Below are 19227 nucleotides of genomic sequence, written 5' to 3'. Positions count from 1 at the left end.
TGGTCACTGAAATGTGTTCCAGTACCAGCAAATAGTGTGTCGAATGCTTCCACATCTAGACAGACGCCAGAGGTGAAACTTGGCTGCAGAGGTTTTGTAGGTACTTGACGTCCATCGACATTCAGACATAAAAAGTTTATTCCAAAATTTTGAAAGTTGAAGGGATTCTTCTTCCTCGAGCCGATGAAACTGGCATTTTCAACAAATCCCAGTATGATTCTTTTAGGCAGCTGTCCCAAAATCGCATTGTCTATTGTCTCTCCCATAATCCCATTATGGAGAACAAAAGATTTGACCTCAACCCGTGTCAAAGGATATTTCGCAGTTATCTTTGCAAGCGTTTTAGCATGAGCTATCAAAATTCCAGGGCTGAGTTTGACACGACGAACAATCAAGGAGGCTTCTACTATACGCAGCTTATAATTCAGGGCACTATCGTCCATAAGGCAAAAGTCGTCCTTTGCACGGATAAGACGAACGCGTAGCTCTACGCCATTCATCAAAAACTTATCTTGATTGAACACGTCACAATGTAAATGTCCCAGTAGATCAAATGCTTTTCCACCTTTAGTAAAGGCCTGACGTGAGACTAGCCCATTGTTGTTTCTCGCATCACCCGCCGCTACAGCAGTAGAATCCATTGCACCATAGCTATCCGTAGCCCAAAGCGACATTCCAAGATGTGAGGACTTTGCATCTGTACCATAGTGTAGTAATGTTTCAATGTATGCTCTATAGGCGTACAGATTATTCGGAGGCGTCACAACTTTTTGGTTGAAATATACATCCACTTGGTTAAACATTGAATGTAAAAAATTATTCACAGGACCAACAGAGTCCTCGAGTACAGCAGAGCCATCGGGTTTCAGGATTCTGGCGCGAACTTTGATCATGGTATGTGCCAAATCAATATATTCTTCTCCATGGCCTGGTACGATGAATTCAATTGGGGCATCGTCCGACAGCGTAGATACAGGATTGTAATAAACAAATTGAAAATTTTCAATACTTGTTTGGGTAGGTGGTATGGTAAATAGGTCCAGCTCCGACTTCATACACTCAGAAGAGTGCGAATGTAGAAACGACATGATAATTAGTTGAAAATATCGTACAAATCACGAGTCTTCCGCTTTGATTTATGTCTCGTTACTTTTTTCACTTTCTTGCTTTTTTTGTTTACAACGGGTCTCTTCTTTTTATTCTTCCGAGTTTTGGATGTCTTGGCAGATCCGCGGCCAGTGAGCTTATGAGAGGCGAGGCGTTTACGCTTCCTCTTATATTCTGAACAACGTATCATGGTCCCAATTTTGTCCTGGGCCCTCCTTTTCAATTTCAATCCAGACTCGGCTAATCGGTCTTCCAGCGCCACCTTTAAAGGCTTGCCATTTGTCACTACATCCCCAACAACGTTAATACCCGCATTGAGAGCTTCTTTACCGACAGCTCTGGCTGCGCTTCCCAGATAGGGCAGAATGCGTCGAAAAAGACCCCCAAGGAAAGCACCAATTCCATGTCCTCTTTGATAAGGACTTCCAACGAATACCCTTCCAAAATCACTATATCGATCCACTGTTCCTCCACCAGCTTGGTTTGCGTAATATGCAATGTAGGGGCTCATTTTTTAGTCAATCAATCCTCTTGAAATGAAGTGTCACGTTCAAAGGCCCATACTCGAATGGAATCATATCACCCTGATAGCATCTTATATCTATTTCAATTGTGCGAAATGAATACCTCATCAAAGGAATATAATGAGGAGTGGAAAACGTAGTACAGTGTATGGACCCATAGGTATACGTAGAAACGCTGAATGGTGCCACTCGTAACAGAGATGACTGCACGTCACCTGTTACGGAGGGTACACAAATATCGCTGTAGATGAACAAATTCGCAGGCAAGCCTCTGGCCAAACTTGCTGGTAAAGATCCTTCACAATAGGGCCTGGCGCTTGTGAGCTTGTGCACACGTCTCTCGAACCCTAACATATCGGCTACTTTATCGGAAAAATCTATTGCATGAACTGTGCTAGTGCAGTTTCTGGTGTTGCAGTGTTTTACAATTTTCACAAAACCTTGTTGAGTCAAATATTCAAATCGGATATGAGCACTCAAAGGCGGAAAAGTATTCATGAACCCCACTAAATCTGTTATATCTTTGAAAACTGCAGTAGGTAGAAAAAATGTTTGTAGTGCGTTTACCTTACTCTTATTGGAGATTGGATTACTAACGAAATTGATTGAAGCATCTTTTCGATCACGTATATGTAAAAAATTGCAAGGAAATTGTATTTCACTCAGACCCACTACCCATTCTCCTTCCAGTTCAACTTGTTTTGGAAGCAAGGTTGTGAATTTCGATGCTGTATTATCAGGATGATAGCTCATGCTGCTGTTGCTGGGAAGCACCATATATAATTCGTTTCTCTTCATTTTTTCCCAATTGCATGCAGTTCTGCAGCAGGTATCCAAGAATCAAACTTATCAGGATATCCTTCCCAATGAACAAGAACCTGCTTATTTTTTCCTTTTCCCTTGGAGCGTATGACACGTTCCACTATGAACTCGTCCTCGTCCGTTGGTTTATTGACAAGCACCAATTCGGTTCGTAGAAAAATCCCTCAATTGGTTCGTCAGCAAAATCCATCAACTCGTATATCGGCAATGATTGCTTAAAAACAGCTTTCGTTATTTTGAATATTTCTTTACTCCAATTAGTTTCATATCCTTTCTCAAAGGTGCCTTTCGTTCGACTGATGCGTACATAGTCGCCGACTTTATATTTAAAGGATTCTTTACGTGGTTTCTCCGTCTTGAATCGACTTTGTATATTACGCCATACGTATGGTGCATTATCCATAGTCACAGCCGCAGGCGCTATCTTTATTGAAGAATGTCGCGCGTTGTTATAAGACTCGACAATTTGTTTCAAAACATCTGTATACTTATATGTTCGACTATGTGTGAAGTAACGCCACATACGTTCCTTCAATGTCCGATTGAAACGCTCTACAACTGCAGCTTTTATGTCGGGATTACGTGCAACACGAAATATTATTTTCTTATCAGAAAAAAATTTTTGGACACTGTTGGCCATAAATTCTTTTCCCTTGTCCGTTTGTATAGAAACAGGAACGCGCCCTCCATTTGTATCCATTATACGCTTGAAAGCTTCAAGAACCTGTGATGCTGATTTATCTTTCAATGGTTCTACCCAGGCAAACTTACTCAAGACATCAATAACTACAAGCAAATATGAAATCCCATCATTATATGTTTTTAATGATATCAATTCAACTAGGTCTGCCTCCCACACATCATCAATGTTGGTTACTGTATAATGAAGACGTGGAAATTTACGCTTAATGGGTTTATGAAGAGTATAAGTGTTCTGAGCATTAAGCCAATTTTTTATTTCACTTTCAGGTATTTCTTTCTTATGTTTTGACAAAATATTTCGAGCCCCTGTGTATGCCTCCGGCTCTGGAAGGTTAAAATATGTCCTCGAGAGTTTTTCATTGTTCAAAACGGAAGCCATGATGTAACTTCCTCGGTTTTCGCAGTGTAGGGAGAACTAAGCCGGGGTTTTTTCGAGTTTTTACGGGGGCGATGAACAGGAGGAGTGCGTGATCTATAGCTTTTCCTTCTTCTACCTTCGTCTACGGAACTCTCGTCCTCTGAAATTTCAGGTTCTCTTCGATTCCTAATGTCGGGCAATGCTGGTGGAGGCTGATGAAACTTGGGATTACCCAGAAACTCCCGAGGGGTGTTCAGGCTTTGGAGATAAACGGCAAAATGTTCCCATCCTTTAGCTGAATATGTTTTCCGTGCTCTGACAACATCTTGTATGAGATCCACAATATTAACACCAGGAAATGTCTGTCCATCCGAAGTCACGTGTCCTTGTGAATTCCATTTGAGTCTGTTAGCAGTATCAATGGCGTCAATGTATTCTAGTATACCAGAGGCTTTTCGCTGATATACTTTAGGTACAGTAGCAACAATAGCTTTTGGGTCGTATCGTTCAGTGGTTTCAGTTTCGACGTGGGCCTCCGTTTCTAACGCCGGCGTTTTATTTTGTTCGGTATAAAACAAATATCGCCTCAGAACGTCGTTATACAGCTTCCATTTTTCATGATCGTCTCTCGGGCTTTTCGAATTTAAAATTTCCAATAGCTGGGTATCTAATCTACTTGTAACAGTGCCTGGAGTTTCGGCTGATGGCTGAATTTCTTTAGCCAATTCAGTTAAAACATGGTGAGCATCAACATGTGAAGAATTTTTTTTTAGACGTTCCACACTGTCCTCTGGTACAAGAATCGTTTTACGTGCATGTTCCATCCTTATACAATGGCTGAGATAAGTGCGCTTATCAGAGGACCCAATAGCATTGGTAAAATTGAACCACCTTTCTGATTAATGATTTTTTTCTTGCTATTTAAACTTTGTTTTTTATCGGCGAGTTTTCTCAATAGTTTTTTATGTTTGCACAGTTTTGATTTCTCGCAATTTTTCAAAGGAACATTTCCGTGTAACAAATTTAAAGCACACTCGCAAATGTAGCGCATTAAATCTTTATTAGCGTGTTGTATTATTACTCGGCGTAGCCTGGGTAGTGCGTAGATGAGTGCGTGTAATAAGGCTGTATTTTTTTCTCCCAGCGACTTGCGAACAGAGCCGCTTTCAGAACGACTTCTCGTTGCCATCACACATGAACGACTGGTACACTCCGTGATGCCCCTCCTCCTTTTATATTGCGATCCTTCCGCGGGATATAAACATAATGATGGGGATCACTGGGGAATACATTGGTACGAAACCTACAGTTTTCAGGAGTCGATTGTTTCAAATCTAGCAACAAATAGCCATGAGCTGCCGAAGTTGCATCAAAATAGGCTTCTTGCAGGAATTTTGGATCTTCTGGATATATTTGACGAGCCAAATGGGCAATTTGTGCACGATCCCTGGGATTTTTAAATACGACGATGTAATTTGTATTCAATGAAATGTCTCTTTGTCCTTTTCCTTGGTGGAATAAATTTTGAGATAGAAACATTACACTGAGATTTTTATGATGGCTTCCTTTTGTAAATAAATCAACTATTGCACCATTCGAAGATTCCCGCATCAAATCGTCCACGACAACCAATTTTGGCTTATTATCATCAAAATCTCCAGATCATGGTAGGCCTTCACGAAATTCGACAAAATTATTATCATAATCCGAATATCCATTCTGCCACTCAGCGTAATAAAAGATCACTTTTTCAATTTGTGTATCGCACATTTGCTTAATTTCCTTCAAAAACCTTTTAACAAAAAATGTTTTTCCACAACCCGTGGGACCACAAATCATTGCAGTAAAGGGATGTTTCCACCTCGTGTCCATATTGCCTTCTGATTAATCATGCCTAAAATCTCATCATTTTATACAATTTTACGATATCCGAAAATATGGATTTGAAAATGCGAGAGAGGGGCGTGACGTAATGCACCTGTATTGGGGTCAAGTGGGCTTGCCTATGTCTAGGGCAAGGACAATGCGCGTAGACGGGGGCAGGTAAAAAAGGTGAAGAAGTGCAGTAGCCCCCCTGTGGCGCCAACAGTAAAACCCCTGACTTTTCCCAATATAGACCGAATTTTCTCGCACTAGCTGCAGTCGTCTAATGGTTATTCACAATGTCGGACCCAAACGATTTAGCGGGGCCCAGTGATCCTTCCGAAGAAAATACTGCACCTCCACAGGGAGATTTTGATTGGATAAATAATTTTGATCTTGAGTTATTCGGTGATTTTGCCATTGAAAATAATTTTGATGGAGATTTATTCGAAAATTTTAATTCTGAGCTCTTTGATATTCAATGTGGTGGTGGTGAAAATGTTATGAGTGACCCTAACCTGAGGCTTTGGCAGCTGTTGAAGAGTTTAATCTAGATTTACTAGATCAACAGAATGGTAAGTATCTAGCGTCATACCTTTTATAATAACGAGAAAAAATTTTAGGCATATTTTTTTATTGAAAAATACTAAACCCAATTTCAGATCAACAAAATGGCCGCGAAGAAGAGATTGAAAATCGATTGCCGGCCTTAAGGATAATACGACGATCACGCCAGAGACTTCCACGTTTCAAACTCGACACACATGTGATGGAGTTTGCAATCAACCCTTTACCTGAAAGTCGTGACCCTGCATACTGGGTTGAAGAAGCTTTTCGTGATGTCTATAATAAAATTATTGAGGCTGGAGGACGTGGTATGAATCGAATGTGTCTTACATTCAATTTTGCAAATATGCAAAGAGACAATGCCTGGATAAGTCCACGTGCGATCAAAGGATATGAGTTTCAAGATCTATGGAATCTTGTCAGCTCTATCGCGCAGAGCGCAAACGGTTTCGGATGTGCCGATAAGTTTTGGATCAAAATTCACGTGGCTGAAGCCCCGGTAGGTCAAGGTTTCCTTGAAAACGGCATGAAAAGAGGGCTTAGTAGAAAATGTATCCTTCAGATTTCGAATGAAGATGGCTTGTGTCTAGCCCGATCACTTGTTGTGGCCAAAGCACATGCAGAAAAATTAAAAACCAGAGCGGATAAGGGCAAGATCCACGAGGTGTGGCAGGCAATCCGGCAATGCAAGGGAAAAATGCAACGTGAGGAGGCCGAAAGACTAACTCAAAGGGCAGGAGTCATTGCTCCTGACGAAGGCTGTGGTCTACAGGAAGTTGCTCAATATCAGCGATACTTGGCTGAAGAAGGATGCGTTATCAAGGTCTATTTCCTCATGAGAAACGGAAAAGATCGCCCTGTGCTCTACGATGGTACACCTGAATTGATTAGCAGAAAGATGGCCGTCCGATATACCTTAACGATTGTGTATTATCCTGAAGAGAACCACTATGAGCCAATCCAAAATTTACCTTCATTCTTTGGCGTGAAGTATTATTGCGAGCATTGTAACAAACCTTACACTACGCAAGGACATGTTTGTGATAAGACTTGTGATAGGTGTTTGAAGAATCCTCCGTGTGACTCTACGATTGTTGATAAAATAGTGTGTGACGATTGTAGGCGAGAGTTTCACGGGCGATTGTGCTTCGATCAACATAAGAAACCAGGATCTTTCAGCGGAAATAACCCCACCGTCTGTGACTATATAAAATTGTGTGGCCAATGTACCACGAAAATTGATCATCGCAAAACTCAGAATCATGTGTGCCATAAATATTATTGCAACGTATGTCAAAAGGACGAAGATATTTCTCATCTCTGCTATATGCCCACCTTAAAAAGCAAGAAAAAATTGACTTTGAAACGCGTGGCGTATGTTTTCTACGACTTTGAAACCACACAGGATGAGCTTCTGCAAGGAACTACAGACGTCAACGTACACATTCCTAATCTTTGCGTTGCCCAAACTGTGTGTGATCGTTGTGCAGATATGACCGACGATGACATTGTGAACGCCAACGATAATCACGGAAATCCGTGTGGCGTGTGTAAACATCGGGAAAATGTTTTCGATGGTGAGGATCCTGTGCGAGGATTTGTTGATTACATCACATCGATGGGTAAGACGTATAAAAAAGTAGTTTGTATTGCACATAACGCGAAAGGCTATGATTCACAATTCGTTTTGAGAGACGTCATGAAACGCATTAACAGTCAAATTAAAGCGATAATTAACGGAACAAACATTATCTTGATGGATTTTGGGGATAATAAATTTATAAACAGTTTAAATTATTTTCACATGGCTCTTGCAAGTTTACCGAAAGCTGTTGGATTGGGGAATATAGCGAAAGGCTATTTTCCACATTTTTTCAATACAAACGACAATCAAAACTACGTAGGGCCTATACCTGATAGAAAATATTATGGTGCTGACACTATGGGAGTACAAGATCGTGAAAAATTCTTATCCTGGTATAATGATCGTGTCGAAGAAAATTATGAATTTGATTTTCGTAAAGAAATTCTTCATTATTGCAGGCTTGATGTTACAATTTTGAGACGAGCCTGTGTTGAATTTCGAAAACTGATTATGAATGCTGGAAATGTCTGTCCTTGTACAGAATGTGTAACGATCGCTTCTACATGCATGCGTATTTTTCAAACAAATTTCTTAAAAGACAAGCAGATAGGTATTATACCTCAGGGAGGATATCGGTTAGGGAAAGTGCAGTCGAAAATCGCAATTGAATGGCTCTTGTGGCGCGAACATTGCGAGAATCATCGAATAATACATGCCGGACGAACTCGTGAGCACAGAACAACATCAGGCCTGCGTCTAGATGGTTTTTGGGAGGATACCGCGAATAATAATAAGAAATATGCATATCAGTTCCACGGATGTTATTGGCACGGATGCCCACGGTGTTTCAAATTCAATAGAGATAAAGAGTTAAGTCACAAGGATACACTAGAGAGTCGATATGAGAGAACAGGGGCTATTGCATGGGAATTGCGACACTCGGGTTATGAAGTCGTTGAGATGTGGGAATGCGATTTTATTCGTTAAAAAAAGACAGATCATTCGCTGGCGAATTTTGTAGAAAACGTTGATCAGCAGATGTTTATAGCCCTGGATCCACGCGATGCATTTTTCGGGGGACGAACAGGAAATACCGTAACACATTATGATGTAAAAGATAATGAAAAAAAAATTGTTGCCTGTAAAGTCGGTTTTACGGGCGAAGATTTTACGTGACAACGTCTTTTTCTCGGTAGAATATTTATTGATATGAATATAATTAAATTGCACAATAGGAACAAGGAATTGAATGAAAATAAGAATTGCACAAATTTTAACTATAGAAATATATTTTGTTTACTAAAACATTGTACATGTAAACTTAAACTTAACTAACTCCTATTTGAGTGATTTTGTTGAGGATAGGACGATGATACGAGAAATATGAAATGAAAGGAAGTGTTTCTGCTGTAATGTGTCTTGCGAAAGTCAAGTCGATAGTTGTTCCTTTTAACGTAGTTGACTTAGAAACGTTTGATACGCAATCAAGATTATACGTATTTTTCATGAAATTAAGAAACGAGCACACACACACATCCGCACACACAGAATTATTTTCGTCACTATCAACATTTATCAATAGTATGACATAACCTATAAACTCATTTTCTCAACTTTTGTGTCAATCTAACAATTAATCAATCAATCATAGTTTACGATAATGAAATATCAGTGTACAATTATTTACCTTTATTGTTGTAGTTGTTGTAAATGACGAATCTAAGCACTCCACATTTTCACTACAGACACAGCAGACGATACTTTAACCACACGTGTGAACTTGTATTATGACGCTTTCTTGTTTTTCCAACGCCAAGAACGTTCGAGAAAGACAAAGACAGAGACAAGCATGCGCCGATTCAATGCGCGGCAGACCGATCATAGTTGAGTGGGAGAGAGACGCAAGGCATTCGGCGGGCCTCTCTCTCGTTCGGTGACTCATCGTAACGTTACCGGGCGTTACACTTTTTCATAAGTGACTCCCAGCCGCAACCTAATTTAAGACGTTGTCACGTCAAAATTCGCTATGTTGACGTTTGTTCGTTATACCCATACGTTTTAAAGACAGGGATTTTCCCGATTGGACATCCCACTGTCCATGTGGGGCGTGATTGTCAGCTTATATGCCCTAATAATAATATTTCGCGGATAGAAGGTCTTGTGAAATGTCGCGTTTTACCCCCTCGTCAATTATTTCACCCTGTTTTACCAGTAAAAGCTCATGGAAAGTTACTGTTCCCTCTCTGTCGATCATGCTGCGATGATCTTGTACAAGACAATTGCCCTCATGATGATCCCGCTGATCGCGAATTTTTGGGAACTTGGGTCGCTCCAGAACTTCGTAAAGCCGTAGAAATGGGGTATAAAATATTAGAAATCAGTGAGCTTTGGGAGTATAAGAGAACTACGCGTTATAATCCTGTGACGCGAACAGGCGGATTATTTGCCGAATACATTAACACTTTTTTGAAAATAAAACAAGAGGCTTCGGATTGGCCTGCTGAGTGTGTAGATGATGAATCAAAGAATAGATATATTGCTGAATATGAGGCGCGAGAAGGTATAAAACTTGACAAAGATAAAATTCAAAAGAATGCCGGATTAAAAGCCGTAGCAAAACTTTGTTTAAACTGTCTATGGGGTAAATTTGGGGAGAGGGAGAATTTGACAAAAAAAGCTATTATTCGAACACATGAGGAATTTGCAAATATAATGTTTAATCCTGAAATTGAATTAGCAGGACTTGTTCCTGTCGCTAACGACACTCTCTTCATGTCCTGGAAACATTTAAACGAAGCCGCGGAAATGTCCACTAAGGGTAATGTCGTTATTGCAGCTTATATAACCGGTCACGCGCGTCTAAAGTTATATTCTTATCTAGAAAAACAACAAGAACGTGTTTTATATTATGATACAGATTCGGTCATTTACATTAGCGATGGATCAAATGAATTACCGCTAGGGAATTTTCTAGGGGATTTGACCGACGAAGTAGAGAGCTACGGAGAAGGAAGTTTCATTACTTCTTTTGTCTCTGGGGGGCCTAAATTTTACACTTATCGCGTAAAAAAACCGGACGGCAGTATCGCGGAAGTTAGTAAAATAAAAGGGGTTAGACTGAATTATGAATCGCGTAAACAAATTCATTACGACTCGATTCGCGCGCTCGTTGTCGATAAAGCAGATCCCTACCAGATCGACTATCATGGTATTCGTCGGACAGTGTATCATGACGTCATCACGAGACCTGAGAGTAAGATCGTACGTGCGACAGGCCCAAAACGGCGGCTTGATGGTTTTGTGACACTGCCCTATGGTTTCAAAAAACCGCGATTGAACCGCTGCTAGTTGGCGCGCACTGTTTTTTAAAAATTAAGTATTTTATGCACTTAGATTGATTGTAGTAGTTTTGTATAATATTGTTATGCACTAAAAACGGTTGGAGACATTCATTATTTAATAATTAATTAAACAATTTAATGAGTATGGGCTATCCCGCCACTCAATTAATATTTTATTGTAGCCTCGAATAGTTATTATCATTGGATAGGGAATCGTTTGTTGATAATTAATATCCAACTTCCATATTTTTAAGTTAATTTGTTCACTAGATATTCACTATTTAAAAAATGGGCCCTACAGTGTTTACATTTGCGCAAGCCTCCTGGTGTCAGGAGGCGGCCCTACGTTTTTACCGACACTGTGGAATTCTGGGAATCTACGTTTGTGGGAGGGGTTACCGATTCTCAGGGGGTGCCGTCGTCAGCTTTGGCTGGCGGGTTTTTAGCCGTTCGTATTTCGAATTGAAATACGAAGTTTCAAAAACCCGCGGCCCGCGAAAATGAAAATTAACTATAAGACAAATGTATGTTATAGAAGGAAACATAAATAAATAAATAAATAAAAACTAGAAAAAAAAAAGCCTCCCGTTAAATTTTTCCCCATCCAATTCCTATTTAATTATAATTTAAAAATAAACGAAGTAAATGTTTAAAAAAAAAAAGACAACAAATGGTTATTCAAAAAAATTTTTTATTAAAAAAAACTTGAAACTAGACTACATTTAATAATAATAAATCTAAATCTAAAATACTTTTTTTCTTAATATTTAAACTTAAAACTAAGGGAAATAAATCGAGGGAAATAAATAAAAATAGAAAAAAGAAAATATTTATTTAAAAAAAAATTTTATTAAAAAATAAAACGTAAAACTAAAATACAATTTTTTTTTTTTTCCTAAGATTATTTTCTAATTTAAAACTAAAGGAAATAAGTTAAGGGATTTAAATCAATAAATAGAAAAGAAAAAAATTTATTAAAAAAAAAAATTTTATTTAAAAAGTTAAAATTATCAAATACAATTTATTTAAAATTAAGATTAAGGGGCAGGGGTGTAGCGCCAGCTACATCATGAACACTGCCAGAGTGAGACGACACCACAATCTCACTCCTGGTGTTATTATTTCTCCCGATGGTCCGATGAAATTCCTCACCGGATTATCCCCACTCCCAGCAAATCACCTGCCGAAATCCGGCATTCCATCGCTCTAGATCAGTAGTAATATTTCGCCTCTGACACGCGACACTCCAAATCTTTAATATTGTAATTAATCATCGTATTAATAAACTATGTATTATGTTTTGGAGTGTCGCGTGTCAGAGGCGAAATATTACTACTGATCTAGAGCGATGGAATGCCGGATTTCGGCAGGTGATTTGCTGGGAGTGGGGATAATCCGGTGAGGAATTTCATCGGACCATCGGGAGAAATAATAACACCAGGAGTGAGATTGTGGTGTCGTCTCACTCTGGCAGTGTTCATGATGTAGCTGGCGCTACAGGGGGGGGTCTCAGTCCCACTGCTCCAGGGGCAGTCCTCCTCCGTCAGGTCGGGCTGGGTGGGCTCCTCCCCGAAGAGGATCCTCAGGGCCCAGGCATCCCACACGTCGTATAGGGCGAGCACCTGTTCACCCTCGGCCTCGAACTGGCGCGTCTCGCGCCTCAGAGCGCGGATCCACCGCGCTCGTGGGGTGTCTGCACCTACGCCTCCCTCCCAGCGAGCTCCGCGCTGAAGCAAAAAAAAAAAAACACATTAATATTAAATATTTATAGGAAAATGAGGAAGGGAGGGGGTATTTTAGGAGAGGAATGACAGGAAGGGGTTAGAGGGGATAAAGGGAATAGAGGGAATAGAGAGAGAGAGAGACAGAGAGATCCAACCCACCAGGTAGGCCTCGTCCTCGGAATCCGCCAACCATTTGGCGGCCCTGTCATGGAGATCCTGGATGGCGAAAATGTTCTCGCCTTCCAGGGTTTCACCCTCCTCGTCCTCCCACCGCAGCCACTCGTTGGCCTCCCGCAGGTAGGCCCGCTTCCTCCGGATGGCCTGCATCTGTAAAATAAAAAAAAGCACAATGAATTAAAAATTTAGAAAAAAGAGACAAACAGAATGAATTTAAAAAACTAAAACGAAAACAAACGAAAAACAAAACAAAAATCAAAAACTAAAACAAACAAAATGAATTTAAAAACTGAAAACTAAAACAAGCGAAAAATCTAAAAACTAAAACAACAAAAAATAAAACCGAAAAAAATACGTGGATTAAAAAACGCGAAAACGTATACCCCACGAAGGGAAGACGTTAAAATAATATAAAAAACGCTCGAAAAAAAAACACCAAAATGAACCGCGGACGCGAAAAACTAAAAATTGAAAACCGCGAGAAAAACGCCACACCCCAAAAACCGCGAAACACCACGAAAAACATGCAAAAATATAGAAAAAACTTACCTCGAGGGCAAAGTGCTCCTGGCACGCTTCTTGGCAGGTGACTTTCACCATTTTTAAACAAATTTTTAATAAAAACGAAAAACACCAAAAAAACACTAAAACTGGACACTGGAGTCCTCCGGATGACGATGGTGAAAGAGGGCGAGTAGTGCAATCTCACGGTTTATATAACTTTTGCCCCACTATTCGCCCTCAACCCTCTAACCCGTAAGTTAGAGGGAGATGACAAAGGATAAATGTGGGAAAGACGAGGAAAAAGTCAAAATTGTTCTCTAAACCCTCTAAACAACGAGAAGGAAAGAGACAATAAACGAAAGGATTCAGGGGACCGACGAGGAAGAAGAAGCGAGAGAAATTTCCCCTAGCTTCTACGAGCAAAAAAAAAGGGCTGGGGACAGGAGAGGGAATATTGGGTTTAGCCTAGCAATAAAAAAAAGAGTCAAGACTCACCGTTAATGCAATAAAATTTATGACTTTTATTTCAGGTATTCAAAAAAATACAAAAATGCTTAATGAATTTTTAACCCGAACGGTTACTGGGTGATAACGGGGTGAAATCAAGACTCTGGATGGCCAATCCTTCATCATCATCATCCCCGCTTTGATCCAATTGCATCGCAATTTGATCAAGCTCTTTTTGACGCTTCCGTTGGAGTGCATCGCACTTCGTAATCATCCTCGCGATTCCTTTGTTCTAGATTCGCGCCCAACGCGACTAGAACGGCCTCGATTTCCTCGATAGTTTTTCGCGGTTCTGAAACAAAAAACAATACAAGATTAGCTGAAATCAATGTAATCTAAAAATTCCTATGATTGATTGGTTGAATATTTACTTGTGGGGGTTGAGGGCGCGAAATTCAATGGCCCATGCTGAACATCTTCAGCCTCGCGTTCCAGGATTAAATTGATAACTGATGGAGTGCTGGGAATGATCTCGATCGATGAATCCAATTCCATCATGGTCTCAGGGATGATATCCTTCGATGCGTGGTCCTTGGATCGATTGTTTTTTGATTCGCGAGCTATAAATTGTCGTTGTTTTTCCTTAGCTAGTTCGCGACGTTTTTCGCGAGCGATAAAGGCGGCCTTCTTTTTTTCCGCGAGTTTTAAACGTTTTTCGCGAGCCTGTATTTTTTTTAGATCCTTTTTCTTATCAATATAGTTCACTTGATTGAATAAATCAAGATCTTTTTCTAACATATTAAGCCATAACTTTTTTTCTTCTGTGCTCACTTGTACGATTTCACTTGTTTTTTTTTATTGACTTTCACGATTTTAGAGTCCCTTTGAGTGCTGCCGGGTGATTTATGACTCAATCGTTTGGTTGAGTTTTTCTTCTTCTTTTCAACCGTTTGAAGGTCAAAGTCAATATTTATGACAGGACCTGTCTTGGAAATCTCATGTCGTTGGAGTTTCACTTATTTCACTATTTTTTCAATTGATTTTTTCTCATCACTGTTATATTTCACTACACGATCACTAATTATCTTAATTCCATTTTTATTCGCGTTGATTCCACAATATTTAAATTTTTTAGGTTTAAAAGTTCCAGGCTGATAACCTGATTGATAACTGGATTTTGGAGATGAGTTCACTTGACTTGATGTCATTTTGACGTAAAAAACACAAATGCAGTAACATAATCTCACTGGGTTCCTTGATGCATCCCTAGTTTAGAGGAGGGGCTAAGTTTTCCACACTTTTTTGAAAATTTGGCCTTGGTGGGGGGTGCTTTGAATAGCTGATGAGGAAGGATGCCCGAGTTGTCCTTTTTTTCGCCCCCCCCCCACTTGTTTTGCATTTGTTGACTATTGAAAGGAAAGGTCAATGATTGGTCCATTTCCTTTCTTGTAGACCAATGTCTCCTCCCCCGCAGGGAGATAATATCCTTCCTCACACACCCTAAAAAAGTGGTACCAATAGAGTTTTTCCCCCACTCCTTCTTTGCATAATCTTGTGTGTTCTATGCAGTCGAAAAACCCATTTGACTTCGACATTTTATATAATAAAACATCACTATTATGCACAATTGCTTTAGTAACCACAGCCAAAGTTTTTGCATTTTTCGCATATTTCCTTTCATTTAATAAATTCGCGATTGCAATGCTTCTCAGTGATGGAGGATTATATCTCATTTGAAAATTTGATTCGATTTTTCTAATAGATTCTGCAGGTTCTTCATTGTAACATACTTTAAATGTCGTACACATGTCTATGCTCTCATCTTGAGAGTGTAATTTATCCCTGCGATATCTGATATGGATTTTATTCCATGTCTCACCAAGGAATTTGTATTTACATACGCAAGAAGGATCAACAAGGAAATCTTCCACTTCGCATTCCAATCCTGACCCTATCGCGATTTTCCGCGCTTTTGCTGGAATACACATGTCATCACTATCTTCACTGTCTAGGTAATCATCATCAGTATATTTATCAACACATACGCGTACTCTTTTCTGGCGAAATTTAGGCTTTTGTCGTCCCTCATACGATTTGCGATCCGCGAGATATTTTTTAAGGGACTCTAAAGCGTAAGTTTCAAAGTTTTTAGACATTTTTACTATTGCAATGCCCTTTAACGAATGACAACAAACGCGTCACTCGATTTAACAAAAAAAAATCGGTATAGGAAGGTTCCATGGTAAGAGTGGGGGTACCGCGCAACATACAAAAACCGCGAAAGTGGGGCGCATGTGTGACGCCGCCGCCGCAGAACTCCCTGCGGTGGGGGATAATGTTTGACGGTTATAGGTCAATCATGTGCTTAGTGGGGATTCTGTCCCCTCCACTCTCATACGTAGCGCTATAAAACGCGGGTGCTCGCGGTGGATTTTATTCAGTCGTCCCGATTTCATCCATTCATTTTTTCAACATGGAAAGTACCCAACAAAAGGGATTCAGTGATGCTGAACAGCATGTGGTATTGTCTCAAGTTATATCTTTGAATAGATCAGAGACAAAACAAATTCGTGTCGGCTTAAAAGTTACGTGTTTCGGTCAATTCGTCCCGGTTGTACAATTTATGGGCGTACGCCCGAAACGCGCCATATTGTCAATGACCCGAGAAGAATGGACCCTTTTTTTCAACGATTTGGATGCTGTAACCGATTACTTTGACCCTGAGAAGTTTCACCCAAAGATCAACCACAATGTACCTGCAAAGGAATTTGGGGCCATAAACGTGAAATTCCACCGCAGTTTTGAAAATCCCTGCGTGACCTTTGTTCGCAATGATGATGCAAATCAGACTCCCATAATGATGATGGGGCAGAGCATCATTACATTGAAAAACAAGGCTGCATGGATTAATCAGTGGCTGGATTTCTTGGAGACATTGCCTCTCAAGGAATATAAGGAATCGCTTGTACAATCAATTAGAGGCATTGCAATGAATTATATGGAATACAATAGAATGCCTGCCACGGAGGATCTTTATCATCGCATACGCGTAAATTTCGAGGAAATTTATCTCATGGCTCGCAATGATCTCCGACGTACAATACCCCACGAAACTCTCGGATATTTGTACCAATTATTTGGAGAATTATTCCATAATTGTTTTAATTACTTAGATAAATTCGCGGGACGGGCTTACAGAATGCCCTCATATTGAAAAAAACCATACACATATGATTTGTAAAATGTATCCTACGATTTTTATGAAATATAAAAAAGATAAAATTTAAACCCTATGTTGAATTATTTATGAGAAAACCCTCAACATCTTTTCAGGTATAAAAAAAGACGGAAGGCAAAAAACATTTTTGATCTTTAAATAAAAAACCTTTTGAAAGGAAACAACATGCAATAAAAGAAAGAGAGAGAGAGAAAAACTTAGTCAAAAAAAAAGGAGACATCGTTGAGAATTTTTCCAACGGTCTGCCATAGAAAGGGAAAATTTATTGCCCTAAAAACCTGTAAAAAAAAAGCATCCATTTACGGCGCCATTCATGCCAGGGCACTGCGCAATCCTCCATCTAAAAAAAAATAATGGGCCAGTTTCCCTTAACACGTGAACGACATTCCATTGCATAACAATGGGATGGTTTTAAGTGTTTTGGGACCTGCTCGCATTCCTTCGCCACTCGCCCACCACCCACTTCCTGTCGAACAATGACATTTTTTGGGGACCCTCACCCCAGGGGGCCCTAGGGCGGCGACGTCCTCCTCAAAGGACAATGGGGAAAACGTGTTCGGACACGTCTGGGAAAAGGGGGAAGGGGGACGATTCCTGGAATGGAATTCGCCAACCGTGTTCACTTACTACTTCCGAGTACTGAAAATAACTGTAGACGACGAAGAAGGATCCACCGGGGACGCGGGCTTCAGCACAGATGCAATGTGCTGTACTAAGTAGGGACACGTAAGCAATCTCCACGATGGAGTTGCACGCAACGACTGCCACCCACGGTCGCTCCGTTGAGCTCGCGGCAATACGCATTCCGAGTCCTAGGCCGCGGATGGCCCAGGTGTTCGCCTCACGAATGGCATACGGCTCATGGAGCAACTACATGTCCAGACGCTCTTTGCGAATTAGCTGAAAGACCTCCCCGGTTACTGCAATTGAGCGGGACATGTTCAATTGCAGTATTCTAACGTCGCGTTGCGCGCCCGGTCCCTCGATCGCACGGGTCCGGGGAGGATGACCTATTGGAACGGGGGGTACCGGTGAGCCTCCGTTCGCGACGCGATGACTATCGATCCTATTTAAACTAACGTGGCACTCGCGAACCCTACCTAATAATTGAGTGGACTCACCGGTCGAAGTTCTTGAAGATCCAGGCGTTGGCTGGCTCGGCTGCGCAGTCAATCCCCCGTTGTCTGCGACGTCCTCGACGTCCTCGTGGACAGCACGAAGGCTGGAACCTTTCCCTCGTCGGGAGGGCAGTACCCCGGCGCACGGCGGGCGACTACGAACCCTTGAGGGCACCACCCTCCTTGGGTCCCTCGATGTAGTCGCTGTAGCTGGTCCTCTGGCATGCTGGGAAGCGATGCGCAGACTTCGCCGCACGACGGACGCATCATTGTGCCCCCCGGAGATCCGATTGGGGGCAGTTTAGCCTCCGGAATAGATTTGCAAAGATGCTCTGCCATGGTTGAAGTTTGACGAGACGGTCGCCGGCCGTGCCGAAAGGCAGGAGCTGAAAAGCTGAAAAGTAAAAACAAAAAGTAAAAATAAGAGGATTAAGGATTAGAGGGGGCGGTTCCCCGCGGCACCGAGCTGGGTAGCTCGGGACGCTGGGCGCCGTCCCTGGGAGGGGGCCTTCCGGTTCCCGCCGAGCTGGGGAGCTCGGATCGGGGCCCGGTGGAGGCGCTGAAGGAGTGCTCCGCCTCGACTCCCCTCGAAAGAGGAGCAAAGAGGGAGCAGACCCACAGAAGGGGGGACCCCACCCATCCCACCCGACGACCCACCCCGCGAACCGTCCCTTTCCCGAGGGATACCCGCCCCCTCCCCCTGAGACCCAGCCCCACGTGCGGCGTCGCGTTTTCGCCGGCCTCCACCGTTGCGGGAGGTTCCGACTACTAACACGTGGCTGGAACAAGTTGCGAGAACCGCAATGTCCATGCCCTTCGCACTGCGAAGCAGCCAGTCCCCCCGAACCCCCACCCGCGCGTGGAATTACCCGTCCACCAACCGATTCCGCCCTCCACCACGTGGAACCACCCCTCCGCCAGCCGATTTCGCCCTCCCTCGCGTCTCCCGAAGTCCGGCCCACCCCACCGCGACCCTCCCCCTCCAAACCCCCCAATAGGTAGGTCTCGCGGCCCTCCACCCGCCGATCTCGACCTCCACCACGTGGACCCACCCCTCCACCACGTGGAACCACCCCTCCACCGGCCGATTTCGCCCTCCCTCGCCTCCCAATTCGCGACCCCCCCCCCGAAACCCCCCCTGGGCGCAGGG

At 41.9% G+C, this 19227-nt stretch overlaps 2 protein-coding genes across 3 annotated transcripts; both read right to left on the bottom strand.

The window, feature by feature from the left end:
* Positions 1 to 12209: 12209 nt before the first annotated feature.
* LOC135165395 (uncharacterized) lies at positions 12210 to 18140 on the bottom strand. The gene is made up of 3 exons (XM_064126659.1): positions 18081 to 18140; positions 12753 to 12920; positions 12210 to 12596 (listed from the first exon to the last, which is right to left on the bottom strand). Exons 2-3 carry the CDS (start codon positions 12918 to 12920, stop codon positions 12210 to 12212), a joined length of 555 nt encoding a protein of 184 aa, XP_063982729.1. The 5' UTR covers positions 18081 to 18140.
* LOC135165173 (uncharacterized) lies at positions 13774 to 15877 on the bottom strand. Of its 2 annotated transcripts, none has more exons than XR_010299437.1 (2): positions 14153 to 15877; positions 13774 to 14073 (listed from the first exon to the last, which is right to left on the bottom strand). XR_010299437.1 is itself a non-coding variant. In XM_064126190.1 (2 exons), the coding sequence occupies exons 1-2, from the start codon at positions 14517 to 14519 to the stop codon at positions 13946 to 13948; spliced, it is 495 nt and encodes a 164-aa protein (XP_063982260.1). In that variant the 5' UTR covers positions 14520 to 15502; the 3' UTR covers positions 13774 to 13945. The 2 variants fall into 2 exon arrangements, 1 of the variants encoding a protein (XP_063982260.1); XM_064126190.1 differs by having other exon boundaries at positions 14153 to 15502.
* Positions 18141 to 19227: the final 1087 nt, after the last annotated feature.

Source organism: Diachasmimorpha longicaudata, chromosome 8 (genome assembly GCF_034640455.1).
Source record: "Diachasmimorpha longicaudata isolate KC_UGA_2023 chromosome 8, iyDiaLong2, whole genome shotgun sequence".
In the NCBI taxonomy this organism is placed as follows: Eukaryota; Metazoa; Arthropoda; class Insecta; order Hymenoptera; family Braconidae; genus Diachasmimorpha; species Diachasmimorpha longicaudata.
Note: the sequence above shows the minus strand (reverse complement) of the source record. Positions and strands in the feature narration are given on the sequence as shown.

Coding starts and splice junctions, on each gene's coding strand:
- LOC135165395 (XM_064126659.1), bottom strand. CDS start 12,920: ATGCAGGCCATCCGGAGGAAGCGGGCCTACCTGCGGGAGGCCAACGAG. Junction 12,597..12,752: donor CCGAGGACGAGGCCTACCTG/GTGGGTTGGATC, acceptor TTTTTGCTTCAG/CGCGGAGCTCGCTGGGAGGG.
- LOC135165173 (XM_064126190.1), bottom strand. CDS start 14,519: ATGTTAGAAAAAGATCTTGATTTATTCAATCAAGTGAACTATATTGAT. Junction 14,074..14,152: donor CGCGCCCTCAACCCCCACAA/GTAAATATTCAA, acceptor TTTTTGTTTCAG/AACCGCGAAAAACTATCGAG.